Source organism: Pelodiscus sinensis, chromosome 1, assembly GCF_052426305.1.
Source record: "Pelodiscus sinensis isolate ZL-2025 chromosome 1, ASM5242630v1, whole genome shotgun sequence".
NCBI classification, from domain to species: domain Eukaryota; kingdom Metazoa; phylum Chordata; order Testudines; family Trionychidae; genus Pelodiscus; species Pelodiscus sinensis.
Window position 1 is genome coordinate 315,231,912 of NC_143052.1, and position 12,855 is coordinate 315,244,766.

The 12,855-nt window shown below is 42.3% G+C and overlaps 1 protein-coding gene across 5 annotated transcripts in view; it reads left to right on the forward strand.

Annotated features, from left to right (window-relative positions):
* Positions 1-12,855, forward strand: part of CPAP (centrosome assembly and centriole elongation protein) — a 33,539-nt gene that overhangs the window by 19,707 nt on the left and 977 nt on the right. For all 5 annotated transcript variants that reach the window (XM_089775617.1, XM_089775619.1, XM_089775618.1 and 2 more), the window contains 8 exons: positions 186-285; positions 3,080-3,192; positions 6,670-6,771; positions 8,019-8,159; positions 8,240-8,324; positions 8,415-8,535; positions 9,399-11,896; positions 12,371-12,433. In XM_089775617.1, the coding sequence (XP_089631743.1) occupies positions 186-285; positions 3,080-3,192; positions 6,670-6,771; positions 8,019-8,159; positions 8,240-8,324; positions 8,415-8,535; positions 9,399-9,591 (855 nt within the window). In that variant the 3' untranslated portion in view covers positions 9,592-11,896; positions 12,371-12,433. The remainder of the gene's footprint in view (positions 1-185; positions 286-3,079; positions 3,193-6,669; positions 6,772-8,018; positions 8,160-8,239; positions 8,325-8,414; positions 8,536-9,398; positions 11,897-12,370; positions 12,434-12,855) is intronic.

The window sequence follows — 12,855 nt, forward strand, 5'->3', positions numbered from 1 at the left end:
GCAGAGGGATGAGGAGTACAGTTGGTCTTTATTCCCTTCACAATACACTTTAAAACTGAGTAATTAAGTAATTGCTATAAAAATTAAGGACAGGTGGTCTGTGTTGATGGATGCTATTGCATAGTAATAACATTGCTGAATAAACTATTGTTAAACTAAACAAATTCTTGATTATGTATTTTCAGAGTCCACCAACTAGACTGCAAAAAAGCCAGATTCTGTCTCCAGTTCCTCAAATAGAAAAGAACAGCAAGAAGAATGGCAAAGGTTATTCACCAGGCAAAGGTATAAACATTTATTCAATTAGGCAAAACCTATTAATTCTTTGAAAGAATATTGCCAGGTTTAATGCAGTTGACAGTTTGCAGCGATTGACCATCGGTAATATCTTTATTTTCCATAGGCAATGCACATATTGAATAATCCAAAAGCATAATGCACATAAATGTTTAAAAGTCAGACTCAATGGTCTGATAAATAATAAATATATTTTTGGATAAGATTGTGGAGAAAGTGGTGGACACAGCTCCCTCAGTACGTAGACATGTCCCAGATGTCTTTCCCAGTCTGGGTACAGAACTGGATATGGTCCAGAAACTGTGTTGGTCAGTGATCTCCTGGCAATGGTTAGAAATCAGGTATCTGTGCTAGTAGTATTAGATTTATCACCTGCCTTGGATACTGTTCTGAATAACAGGCAATGTTCTCTTACCTACAGACTTAGTGAGAGTTCATGGGACTGCTCTTCAATGATGTGTGTTTTGTTTTGTTTTTTTCTCTGAGAAATCCCAAATAAGTAGTTGAAGAGCTGTTCAGAAATTGCCTCAAATGTAGGCACTGTGTAACACTCTTTCTATCACCTCCTGTTCAAGATAGAAACAGGGTATGTCTACACTACCACCCTAGTTTGAACTAGGGTGGTAATGTAGGCAACCGGAGTTGCAAATGAAGCCCGGGATTTGAATTTCCCGGGCTTCATTTGCATCTTGCCGGGCGCCGCCATTTTTAAATGTCCGCTAGTTCGGACTCCGTGCTCGCGGCTACACGCGGCACGGACTAGGTAGTTCGGATTAGGCTTCCTATTCCAAACTACCGGTACACCTCGTTCCACAAGATGCAAATGAAGCCTGGGAAATTCAAATCCCGGGCTTCATTTGCAACTTCGGTTGCCTACATTAACCACCCTAGTTCGAACTAGGGTGGTAGTGTAGACATACCCAAGGCTATTACGCAAGTTAGGAAGAAAGCATAAGGTGTGTTCTCCGTGTACTGATGGCACTGAAATGCATGTCTGTCTTGTTCAATTCGGATGATGTAACTCAGCTAGCTTCTAGTTAAGAATGGGCCATGGATGACTGTGACCTGGCTGCTTAGTCCAAACCAGAATAAGATGAATGTAAGGGTGGCAGGGAAGCATTTGGAGATAATTAGTCCCTTTTGATTTGAGGGAATATATTCACCATTAGTTACTAAGATTTGAATTTTAGGAGTGATTTTTTTTTTAAAGATCCCAGCTGTTTGATTATCCCATAGCAGTAACCCTTGTGCATGGTGTTTTTCAACTTTTGCATCTGGCTAGGAGGTTGTAGTCTTTCAGATGTGAACCTTTTTGAATGTAGTAGTCTTAATGAAAGTATAGATATGTGCACATCATCAGTTAAATCTTCAAAATCATTAAAAGAACAAAGCTGGTAGAGAACAGAATAGGGATATGAAAGTGTAACTGTGTACACCATGGATTCCCAAACTGGGGGGGGGGGGGGCGGGGGAGGCGTGAAGAAATTCCAGGGGAAGGCGTGAGGTGACCCAGGTGTAGGGCCCCCCCAATCAAGTTTTGCTGCCCCAGTCAGTGTTTGTTTGGGGGTTTTTTTGTTTTTTTTTTTCTCAACAAGTTTTGCTATTTTGGGGGGAGGGGAGGGGAACCTGAGGGTTTTTCAAAAATCAAAAAGGGGGTGTGATGCCGAAAAGTTTGGGAACCACTGCTGTACGCAGTTAACTGATGAGCCTGTGCTCATCAGTTAACCTTCGCTGTTATACGCAGGATCGCAGTATGCATAGGGAGCTGGCTTAGAAGCCAGCTCCTGGCACGTACTGGCTCCCAGGGAGCCACCTGCCCCTCCCGTGCTGCTGACTGTATCAGAGGTAGCAGTACAGGGGAAGGGAGGAGCAAGTTGGAGTCGGTGCGCGTGGGGAGCCAGCTTAAAAGCTGTCTCCCTGCATGCACTGGCTCCCAGCGAGTCACCTCTCTGCTTCCCCCATGCTGCAAGGACACATTATAGGGTTTTTAGAAAAGGATAAGAATGGGTTTCCTATAAATCAAAAGGGGTAGAAAGGAGTCTTTTTAGATGTTTTTCTGGCTGAATTCCTAGTGGAATAAAATGAGGTAACACACTTAATTGCATATTAATTCTACTTGAGTAGCTGAAGATACTGATTTCAAGCTAATACTGCACATGAGGTATGCAGATATCCAGTATAGTGGGGTGGGCAATAATTTTAGATGGGGGGCCACTTCACTAACTTTTGAAGTGGCCCTGGGCCACCCCAAAGGGGCCGGGGCCTTGGATAGAAGGGGTGGAGCCAGGACATTTCCATGCTCCACCAACTACAGACCTTGATTGGCGTGGGGGAGCATGTGAAGTCTTTGCCCCCACCTCCCCATGCCTCCTAATGTGCTCCCCTCTCCACCCCTAAGACAATCAGGACCTGGGGGCAGGAGGAGCATAGGAAGTCTCTCAGTCCCTGTCCCTGACCCGCAAGTGGCACGTGGCGCTGAGTGGACTCGTCTACTCTAAGTGCCACGCTCCCCTTGCAGGGTCAGGGCAAAGAGCGAGAGACTCATGCACTCCCCTTGCCCCCAGACCCTGATTGTCCTGAGGATGGAGAAGTGGCAGGGCATCCGAGGGCCAGATCTACCCACTTGTCAGGTCGGATCCAGCCTGTGGAGACCCCTTTGCCCACCCTTGTAGTATAGCATACCTATCATTCTGATCTTTACACCAGCTCATAACACTCAACTGCTTCTTGACTGCTGAGATTATGTAAAATTAACTATTTTTTATAATTTTTATTTGAACAGGAAAGCCTTTTAGAAGACCTAAATCAGCACCTGTTAGTGATGGGAGTAACTTTGACAAGACAACGATGACACTAGAAGACTCCTCTAGGACTTTTATGATAGACAGCATTCTGGTACAGGACTTACTGTGTTGACTTGATTCAAAAGAATAGAATAATACAATTATCTGCGTAATACAGATGTGCAGCCTGAAAAGTGATTTGTGGAACTGTCATAGGAAGACTAGATAATTTTCAGCAATTACTACAATATTAAAGCAGATACGGCCCACTTGCCCACCCCAATAAGTTGTATCTAACTTTTTCTCTAGGTGTTTTGTGTTGATGATTCCCTTGGCCATCCTTGCTCTCCTGAGTTTAAAAAAAAAGATAGGTTGTCTTTGTCCCAGCCTCACAAAAAGGGAGTCTGATTTTAATGTCACATTATAGGTTGCAATTCAGATCAGCTGAGGGACTGTCACCACCTGTCTGCCAATTTGGTGTGCTTCTTAATGCTTTGCTGTTGTAAGCTCCCAATCTGGGCCCATCACAGGCAACATGCAGGTCTTATCTTAGGTGTATATGTATAGCTGCAAAAGCGATGAGGAGTCCTGTGGCACCTTATAGACTAACTGAAGTGTAGGAGCATAAGCTTTCGTGGGCAAAGACCCACTTCGTCAGATGCATGTAGTGGAAATTTCCAGAGGCAGGAATAAATATGCAGGCCAGGATCAGGCTGGAGATGACCAGGTGGATCCAATCAAGGAGGATGAGGCCCACTTCTAGCAGCTGATCTGGAGGTGTGAATTCCAAGAGAATAGAAGCTGCTTTTGTAGTTAGCAAGCCATTCACAGTCTTTGTTTAATCCAGAGTTGATTGTGTCAAACTTAAAGATGAACTGTAGCTCAGCAGTTTCTCTTTGAAGTCTGGTCCTGAAGTTTTTTTGCTGCAGGATGGCTACTTTTAGATCTGCAATAGTGTGTCCAGGAAGATTGAAGTGTTCCCCTACAGGTTTTTGTATGTTGCCATTCCTAATATCAGATTTGTGTCCATTGATTCTTTTACGTAGGGACTGTCCTGTTTGGCCGATGTATATAGCAGTGGGGCATTGTTGGCACATGATGGCATATATTACGTTGGTGGATGTGCAGGAGAATGTACCAGTGACAGTATGGCTGATCTGGTTAGGTCCTGTGATGGTGTTGCTGGTGTATATATGTGGGCAGAGTTGGCACCGAGGTTTGTTGCAAGGATTGGTTCCTGAGTTCGAGTTATTATGGTGCGGTGTGTAGTTGCTGGTGAGAATATGCTTCAGGTTGGCGGGTTGTCTGTGGGCAAGGACCGGCCTACCTCCCAAGGCCTGTGAGAGCGAGGGATCATTGTCCAGGATGGGCTGAAGATCACTTATGATGCGTTGGAGAGGTTTTAGCTGGGGACTGTAGGTGATGGCCAGTGGTGTTCTGTTGGTTTCTTTCTTGGGCTTGTCCCGTAGCAGGAGGCTTCTCCAACCCCTCAGACAGAGACCTACACCTACAAGACCTTCAACAAGCATTCTGTAAACTGCGATACCCACACGAGGAAGTGAGGAGACAGATTGACAGAGCCAGACGTGTACCCAGAAGCCTCCTGCTACGGGACAAGCCCAAGAAAGAAACCAACAGAACACCACTGGCCATCACCTACAGTCCCCAGCTAAAACCTCTCCAACGCATCATAAGTGATCTTCAGCCCATCCTGGACAATGATCCCTCGCTCTCACAGGCCTTGGGAGGTAGGCCGGTCCTTGCCCACAGACAACCCGCCAACCTGAAGCATATTCTCACCAGCAACTACACACCGCACCATAATAACTCGAACTCAGGAACCAATCCTTGCAACAAACCTCGGTGCCAACTCTGCCCACATATATACACCAGCAACACCATCACAGGACCTAACCAGATCAGCCATACTGTCACTGGTACATTCTCCTGCACATCCACCAACGTAATATATGCCATCATGTGCCAACAATGCCCCACTGCTATATACATCGGCCAAACAGGACAGTCCCTACGTAAAAGAATCAATGGACACAAATCTGATATTAGGAATGGCAACATACAAAAACCTGTAGGGGAACACTTCAATCTTCCTGGACACACTATTGCAGATCTAAAAGTAGCCATCCTGCAGCAAAAAAACTTCAGGACCAGACTTCAAAGAGAAACTGCTGAGCTACAGTTCATCTTTAAGTTTGACACAATCAACTCTGGATTAAACAAAGACTGTGAATGGCTTGCTAACTACAAAAGCAGCTTCTATTCTCTTGGAATTCACACCTCCAGATCAGCTGCTAGAAGTGGGCCTCATCCTCCTTGATTGGATCCACCTGGTCATCTCCAGCCTGATCCTGGCCTGCATATTTATTCCTGCCTCTGGAAATTTCCACTACATGCATCTGACGAAGTGGGTCTTTGCCCACGAAAGCTTATGCTCCTACACTTCAGTTAGTCTATAAGGTGCCACAGGACTCCTCATCGCTTTTGCAGATTCAGACTGACACGGCTACCCCTCTGATGTATAGCTGCAGTTTGCCAGCATGATCTAGCTCACACCTGCCTAGGCTAACACTTGCAGAACATGATCCCAACATATGTCCAGTCCTGAATTTTCCCCCAAAACATGTTCTGTGCCCTCTTCTGGATAGTTCAGATATTTTAGGTGTTTTGCCCCTCTAAGGCAGGGATGGGGAAGTTTTTTGGTGTGGGGAGAAGGAATCGCTGATGCACAGAAAAATCAGTCAGGGGCTGTACAGAAGTGAGAGAGAAAACAAAACCAAAAACCCTCACTGATGTGGTCCCCGACTGAGGAGAGAGACTCTCCCCACATTTCCCTTGCACATAAGAGCCTAGTAGATGTTTTGTGCTCTAGACCTATGGTAGGGCAGTCATTGGAGGGCGGGGGGACTTGTGCACCAGCCCAGGCTCCCCAATGCTGGGGGGGAAGGAGTGGCTGAGCCTTGAGGGCCAGATTGAGGTAAGCTGAAGGCTGTATCTGGCCCCGAGGTTCCCCACCCCTGTTCTGAGGGGATCAATATTCAAGTATTTGCTACATTTGTTAACCACACCATTTAGTTTAAAGACAACACTGAATTAGTTTTGATCAAAGAATAAAATACAACCTCTCTCTTTAATTAAGTTTATGTGAGTACAAGCATAAGGCATTAATGGAGAAATAGTTACAAGAGAAATAAAAATAAAATGCCTCATCGTACTAAAATTTAACACTCTAGACGTTACAACACATCACATGTTCCCAGTAAATTGCTGATCAAAATTCCCAGGCCACGATTTGCTCCCAAAGTCCAGAAGCTGTTTGTTTGGTCAAAGAGTGAGAGGTGGATAGGAAGAGATCTTAGGGTGTTTTTGCCTCACTTTATAGTCCAGGCCCCCTTTGAATGACATTTTCCTGAGGGTTACCCCTAAATAAAATTCATTCCTGCTGTGAGATTAGGGTCTGGTGGTGGTTTCATGCTGCAGTCTGCTAAGACGCAGATATGTTTGTGGAGGGGGGTGAATACAGGATTGCATTCTGTCACGCTTGCTTACTAGAAAAATATTTTAATTTCAGGACATGTCTCCTACTGAAACATGTATGCCATCAGAGTCCCCTACTACTGTGTCTACAAGCAGTGAAGAAATACAGGAGGAAATTAACTATCCTGATGGAAAGGTAAGATCAAATTTCTTCTGAGAGGCTACAGAGAACAGATCTAGGCAATGACCTCACTCTACCAGGGGAATTCATCTTAGCCAGGCCTGTATTGTGTGTCTCATTCATTTTATATATGGGCCTGGTGATGAGTGTCCCTTTCATTTGTGAGGCAGGCAGAGTTCAAGATAAATGTTATAATCAGAATCCCTAAATCACTATTTTATAAAATGTGTGTTTTAAACTGTTCCATACATACACATAGGATGGCTTCTTGCTTGAGTCTGATTGGAAATGACCTAAATCAGTCATCTCCCCCCCCCCCCCATCCCAAAAAAGCCCACAAAATTCTCAATTGTTCCTTGTACCCTCCCATCTATCTGTTCGTTAAACTTCAAGTTCTCTGGGTCAGGGACTTTTTATTCTGTTTGTATAGCACCTACCCTAAGGGTGTGTCTAGACTACAGGGTTTTGTCGACAAAAGTTGACTTCTGTCAACAAAACTATACCTGCGTCTACACTGCCGCTGAGTTTTGCTGACAGCTCTAAACCTCATGCTATGAGGAATAACGCCTTTTGTCAACAGAGTTCTGTCGACAGAAGGCATTATTGCATCTACACTGTCCTTTGCATCTACACTGTCATGTTGACAAAGCGGTTTGCTTTGTCGACAGTATCTTCGACAAAACTTCTGTCGACCAAAAGCCTGTAGTCTAGACGTAGCCTATTAGTTGAAGTACATGATCAGATTTTTCCAAGTGCTGTATTACAAATAATATTTCTGACTTTTATGTGAAAAAATGGTCACTGGGCCAGATGCCCATTTTAACAAGAATGTATATAATTAAAGGAAAAGAAAATAATGTATTTGCTTATTGGAGATATGGTTTGACATAGTGTGAAAAACTGTTTCATTGACGTGGTTGACAAATTCATAATGGTCAGTCCTAAATATTGCTTTCTGGTTCCTTAACAGAATCTCTAGTTGTATTTTACTACTATTATTGGGTCAAACCAGACAGTGAAAAGTTAGGGAAATTCACTATTGGATGCGAAGAGCAAACTTAAATCTTTGCTCTCAAAGAATTCACTCTTAAATTCTGGGCAGTCAGACAAATATTCATCTGAATGCTGGTTTGCCTATCAATAGCTAGAACTCTGTCAAACTGCTAAAAAGGCCAAATTTAATTTTAATTGAAATTGTTCTAAAGTTAGTTAATATACTGTTTTATTGCTGAACATCTACTTCTATTTAATATACTTTTTAGGTTGAAAAGATTTTAAAAAATGGCTGCCATCTTCTATTTTTCCCTAATGGAACACGAAAAGAAGTGAGTTTGGATGGAAAGACAATAACTGTAACCTTCTTTAATGGGGACGTGAAACAGGTTATGCCAGATCAAAGAGTGGTATGTATCCAATTTATCTTTCTAACAGTTTATATGGCCAGATGTTTTTAAAGACACTTACGATCTGTTCTTCTCTACAGATTTACTATTATGCAGATGCCCAGACAACTCATACTACGTACCCTGATGGATTAGAGGTTTTGCATTTCTCAAATGGGCAAATAGGTAAAAACTATGAACCTTTTATCTGTATTCTTTAATGTTTATATAAAAACTTCAGTTATTTTGAAACAAAATGTGTATATATTTTAACAGAAAAGCATTACCCTGATGGAAGGAAAGAAATTACTTTTCCTGATCAAACGATTAAGAACTTATTTATGGATGGGAGAGAGGAAAGCATTTTCCCAGATGGCACTATTGTTCATGTGCAGAGGTAATTTTTTATTTTAAATATAACCTATAGATTCCTACACAATACAAGGGGAAAAGAGTCCTTGGCACAATGATGTTCATCCAGCCTTTCTTGAATACTTATTTTCTGTATACAGTGCTCGTTGTCAAGTTAAGATGGATTGTATAAGAGATGAATATTTGTATTTCTGTGAGTTAGATCCACCTTCAGCTCTCAAGAAGCTTACAGTTGAAAATGTGTGATACATCTTGTCTGACATAGAAGAAATGTAGCATTTTATACTGAATAATTTATTTATATGAAGTAATCTTTTAAAAGACAGATGTCCAAGCATCCATTTTTTAAAAAATTGCATAACCTAATATAGGCCCTGAATCAGGAAAGCTCATTAGCATATGCTTAAATACTTTTCCTGCATTAGAGAAATTCTGTTTGGGCCTTCCAGTGCTTTCGGTAGGATGGTAAGCTGTATTCTATACCTAGAGTTAACTAAACCAAGAATAAATGTTCCAAAAATGCATGCTACTAATGATTTACATACTCTTACTTCTCAGCAATCTCTGCCTCTCCTTCCTTGCTTAAACTCTTAAGACAGTCTCTGATATTTTTAAAATTGCCTTCAAAAAGCAGCTATAGTAGTGTTTAAAATGAACTGTAACACTAGTGATCAGCTGAGACGGTATTTAATTTTGTGATTTATTGAAAGTTCTTTGTCTACAAAATTCTGGAAAAATAGTATATGCTCTTTTGAGAATCTTTACAAAGTTTGTACATTCAGTAAAATCTCTGCCTACTGTTAGTATGGTGTTGAAATTTCAGTTCAAGGCTGGCCTTATCTATCTATGTACAGTGCCTTTTGTATATTTTATGTTCATTTCATACAGAGATGGCAGCAAAACTATAGAATTTAACAATGGCCAGAGAGAGCTGCATACATCACAGTTCAAGAGACGTGAATATCCAGATGGAACTGTCAAGACTGTATATACAAATGGACACCAGGAAACAAAATATGTCTGTGGGAGAATAAGAGTTAAGGACCAGGATGGTAATGTTATAATGGACACCAAGTTATAATCTATAGCTTATGAAACTATTGTAAGCATCTATCACATGTAGCAAAAGCGTGGATGTGTATATTTGTTAAAAAAAATCTCTACCCAATGTACATTTTGTACATAATTTGTTTTTGATTGTCTAAAATAAATTTATTTTTATGATAAACAGTGACATTGAGATGTCTCTGACTTGCTCTATCAAAAGGGCTTATTTTGATAAATTTCAGTCTGCTTTCATATGTGAGAGAGCTAACCACTTCCTAATTTTTCTTTCAAGTAGCATACATCTAATTAATTATCACTAGATGCAGTAAATCTTGTTCATGGAAGAAACCAAGTGCTGTTGTCAACTACAGGAGTTGCCATCTAAAGTGATTAAAATCTTCTGCCTGAGGTCTCAAGGAGACTTTATATTAAACGTGGAAGAGAGATGTTAAAACTAGTTGCCAGCTGGTAAGGTTTTTGGTGTTACAAGCTTCTAACTAGCTAAGAACATAAGACCTAAGTAGCACGTTATGCTGCAAGACCAACTGAAGCAGAATCTAAGCATCAGTGGTGCTTATCATCACTTTATTTGGGAAGCATGTGAAATGTGAACCTAGTATTTGTTGATACTTGGGATTCATCAAATGGACTTGCTGCATGGCCAGAAGAAGCTGATTACTTTACAGCAACCTGAGTTCAAGTTATGTCCCTAGAAGTGCTCCTGAGTGCATGCATGCTTGTGCACACTCAACTGGGCATGTTACATAGTGTTTACAAGCTCATGCTTGCACAAAGCAGCTCCAGCTGCTCCGAGAGGAGCATCCAGGAAGGTACAAACCTGCTGCCACTCAGTTCCTTAACTATGAAGCTAAATTCCACAACAGAGGGAAAGGAGAGCCTGTAGGAAGAAAACATTTCAAAGATCCCGGCACCAGGGATCTTCACAGCAGTGGTCGGTTGGGCCATGCATGCATGGTAGATGTTCTGAAGTGTTAACACCTAACACATCATGTGCTCGTTCCTTCTCTACACTGTCAAGAATCTGGAATCTGAAGTAAGGGGGGGGGAGGGGAAGTTGTGGAGTACCCATAAGGACACGCCTCTCGAAGAAACATCATTACTGCACAAAGTGAGTAACTTTTTTAAGTGGTGTCCCTGTTACTATATTGTCCTGTATTGAGAGTGGAAGAGAGCACAGCTAGACTGACTGCTGTGCCAAGAATGGGGCTGGAGATGATTGCATAATGTTTTGCGAAGGGTGTGCTCTGAGGTCCAGGTAGCAGCCCGGCAGATGTCTACTAAGGGGACATTATGCAGAAAGGCATCTGAGGTCACGGTGGCTCAAGCAGAGTGAGTCCTTACATTGGCAGGGGGTGTTTTGTCATGGATACATGTGGTGATTTGCAGAACAGTTTCATTCTATAATGTAAAAAGCAATAACTTGTCAGACCTACAAAGTGCAGGGTGGCTTCTTGGGGGTCCTTGTGTGGTTTGGGATAGAATACTAGTAAGTTTATGGATTTATTTAATATGAAAGGCCCCTTCTGGTAAGAATGCTAGGTGTGGTCACATCTCGATTTTTGTCTTTGAATCCCCTTACACTATTATCAGCCCTGAGAGCTTTAATCTCATTAACTCGTCTGGCCGATATTATAGTTACTAAACGGTGTATAGTTACCTTCATTGACATGTAGTAGTAAGCAAGTAGCTAATAGCTCTAAGGGTGGTTGAGTGAGGGTTTTGAGGGTTCATGATGGGATAAGCTGTCAGACTGGAGGGCAGACATCTTGGATGCCTGTCAGAAACCATCTGGTGAGTGGGTTTGCAAAAATGGAAAAATCCATCTAATTTTTATGAAAGGCTGTAATGTCAGCATAATGAACATTTAGTAAGCTGACCACAAAGCCTGACTGTTTAAGTTCAAGAATGTCGTCCAATATGATTGGGAGTGATGTTTCAGTAGGGAGGAGTTGTTTGTGCTGGCACCAGAGAGAGAATCTTTTCCACTTATGGAGGTAAATATTTCTTGTGGTGGATTGATGGCTATTTAACAGGCTGTGTTTTATTCCCTGTGAGCAGGTTACTTCTTGTTGGAATCACAGAAGAGCCAAGTTTTGAGGTGAAGCGACAGCTGCATCTACAGTGATGGTAGTGGGGAGGGGGAAGGGGAAGGCTCTTTGTTGCAGTGACTAATCACATCTATCAGCAGGGAATCGAGTTGTGGATGTGAAAATGGGAAGTCCATGTCTTTGTCAGCCCTTTTCTTGGTTGGTGGTGCTGAAGCAGGAGTTTGTCAGAAATTCTTTGTGGGCTCCATAATGGCTGCATCTGTGAGGAAGGTGATCTTAATCGCTGTTTGTTTGGTTGGTTGATTTTTTGCACCTGCTGCAGTAGGATCTGTTGATTTCTCCATTAAGATAATTTTGAGTCAGCATTCCCTGTCACACATGGTCCTTGCCTTCAGATTGCTGTAGTGTGAGCATTTTCGGGGAACGTGTGTGTCCCCTAAGCAGCAGATGCAGAAGTGGCTGTCAGACACATATTGGTTTACGACAGGAGTCATACGTCTTGAAACCTGGAGAGCCCGGCATGTTGTCAGTCAGGCATTTTTAGTCATGGGGTAGGAGTGACTGCCCAATATGGGGGGGGGGGGGAACCTTACTCCTATAAAACTAAAGGTGGGAGAGGGAAAAGGGGGGGGGAACTAAGGGTTGTGGGTTTTTTTTTTAATTTTTATTTGAGGAAAAACAAGGTCTGGGGGTATCAGCTAACTAAGGGTGCATTAAAATTATAATTCTAACTTTGTTTTTCAGAGGCATGAGAAGCTTTGCTGTGGTGCTCAGTCTACAGCCACGGACAGTAGAGAAGGAACTGAGGTGGGTCAGGCCATCTGCATGTTAAGCGCTAACACCTCAAAGCTGCTACTATGCATGCAGAGCCTAACCGACTACTGCTGTGGAAATATCTGATCTCGGGTTTTGGGACATATGATACCTAGAGTGGAGTAAGGATGTGAACGACTAATCGACTATCTGATAAACATTTGTTTATCGGACAGTCAATATTCTAGTCACTGACAATCATCTTGATAGGGTAATATCATAATTCGGTTTTTGCGTAAGTGTGCCGTAATTACTGCAAGTACTTTTGAGAATACTTGATGTGGTCGAGAGACTGAATGGTGGCACTCTATATTGGAAATGTCTGCCCTTTATTATAAAACGAAGGAGAGTTTGTTGTGGCTGCGGAGCATCTGTGTGGTGTGTGGATTGATATGTGGAAATAAGCATCCTGGAGG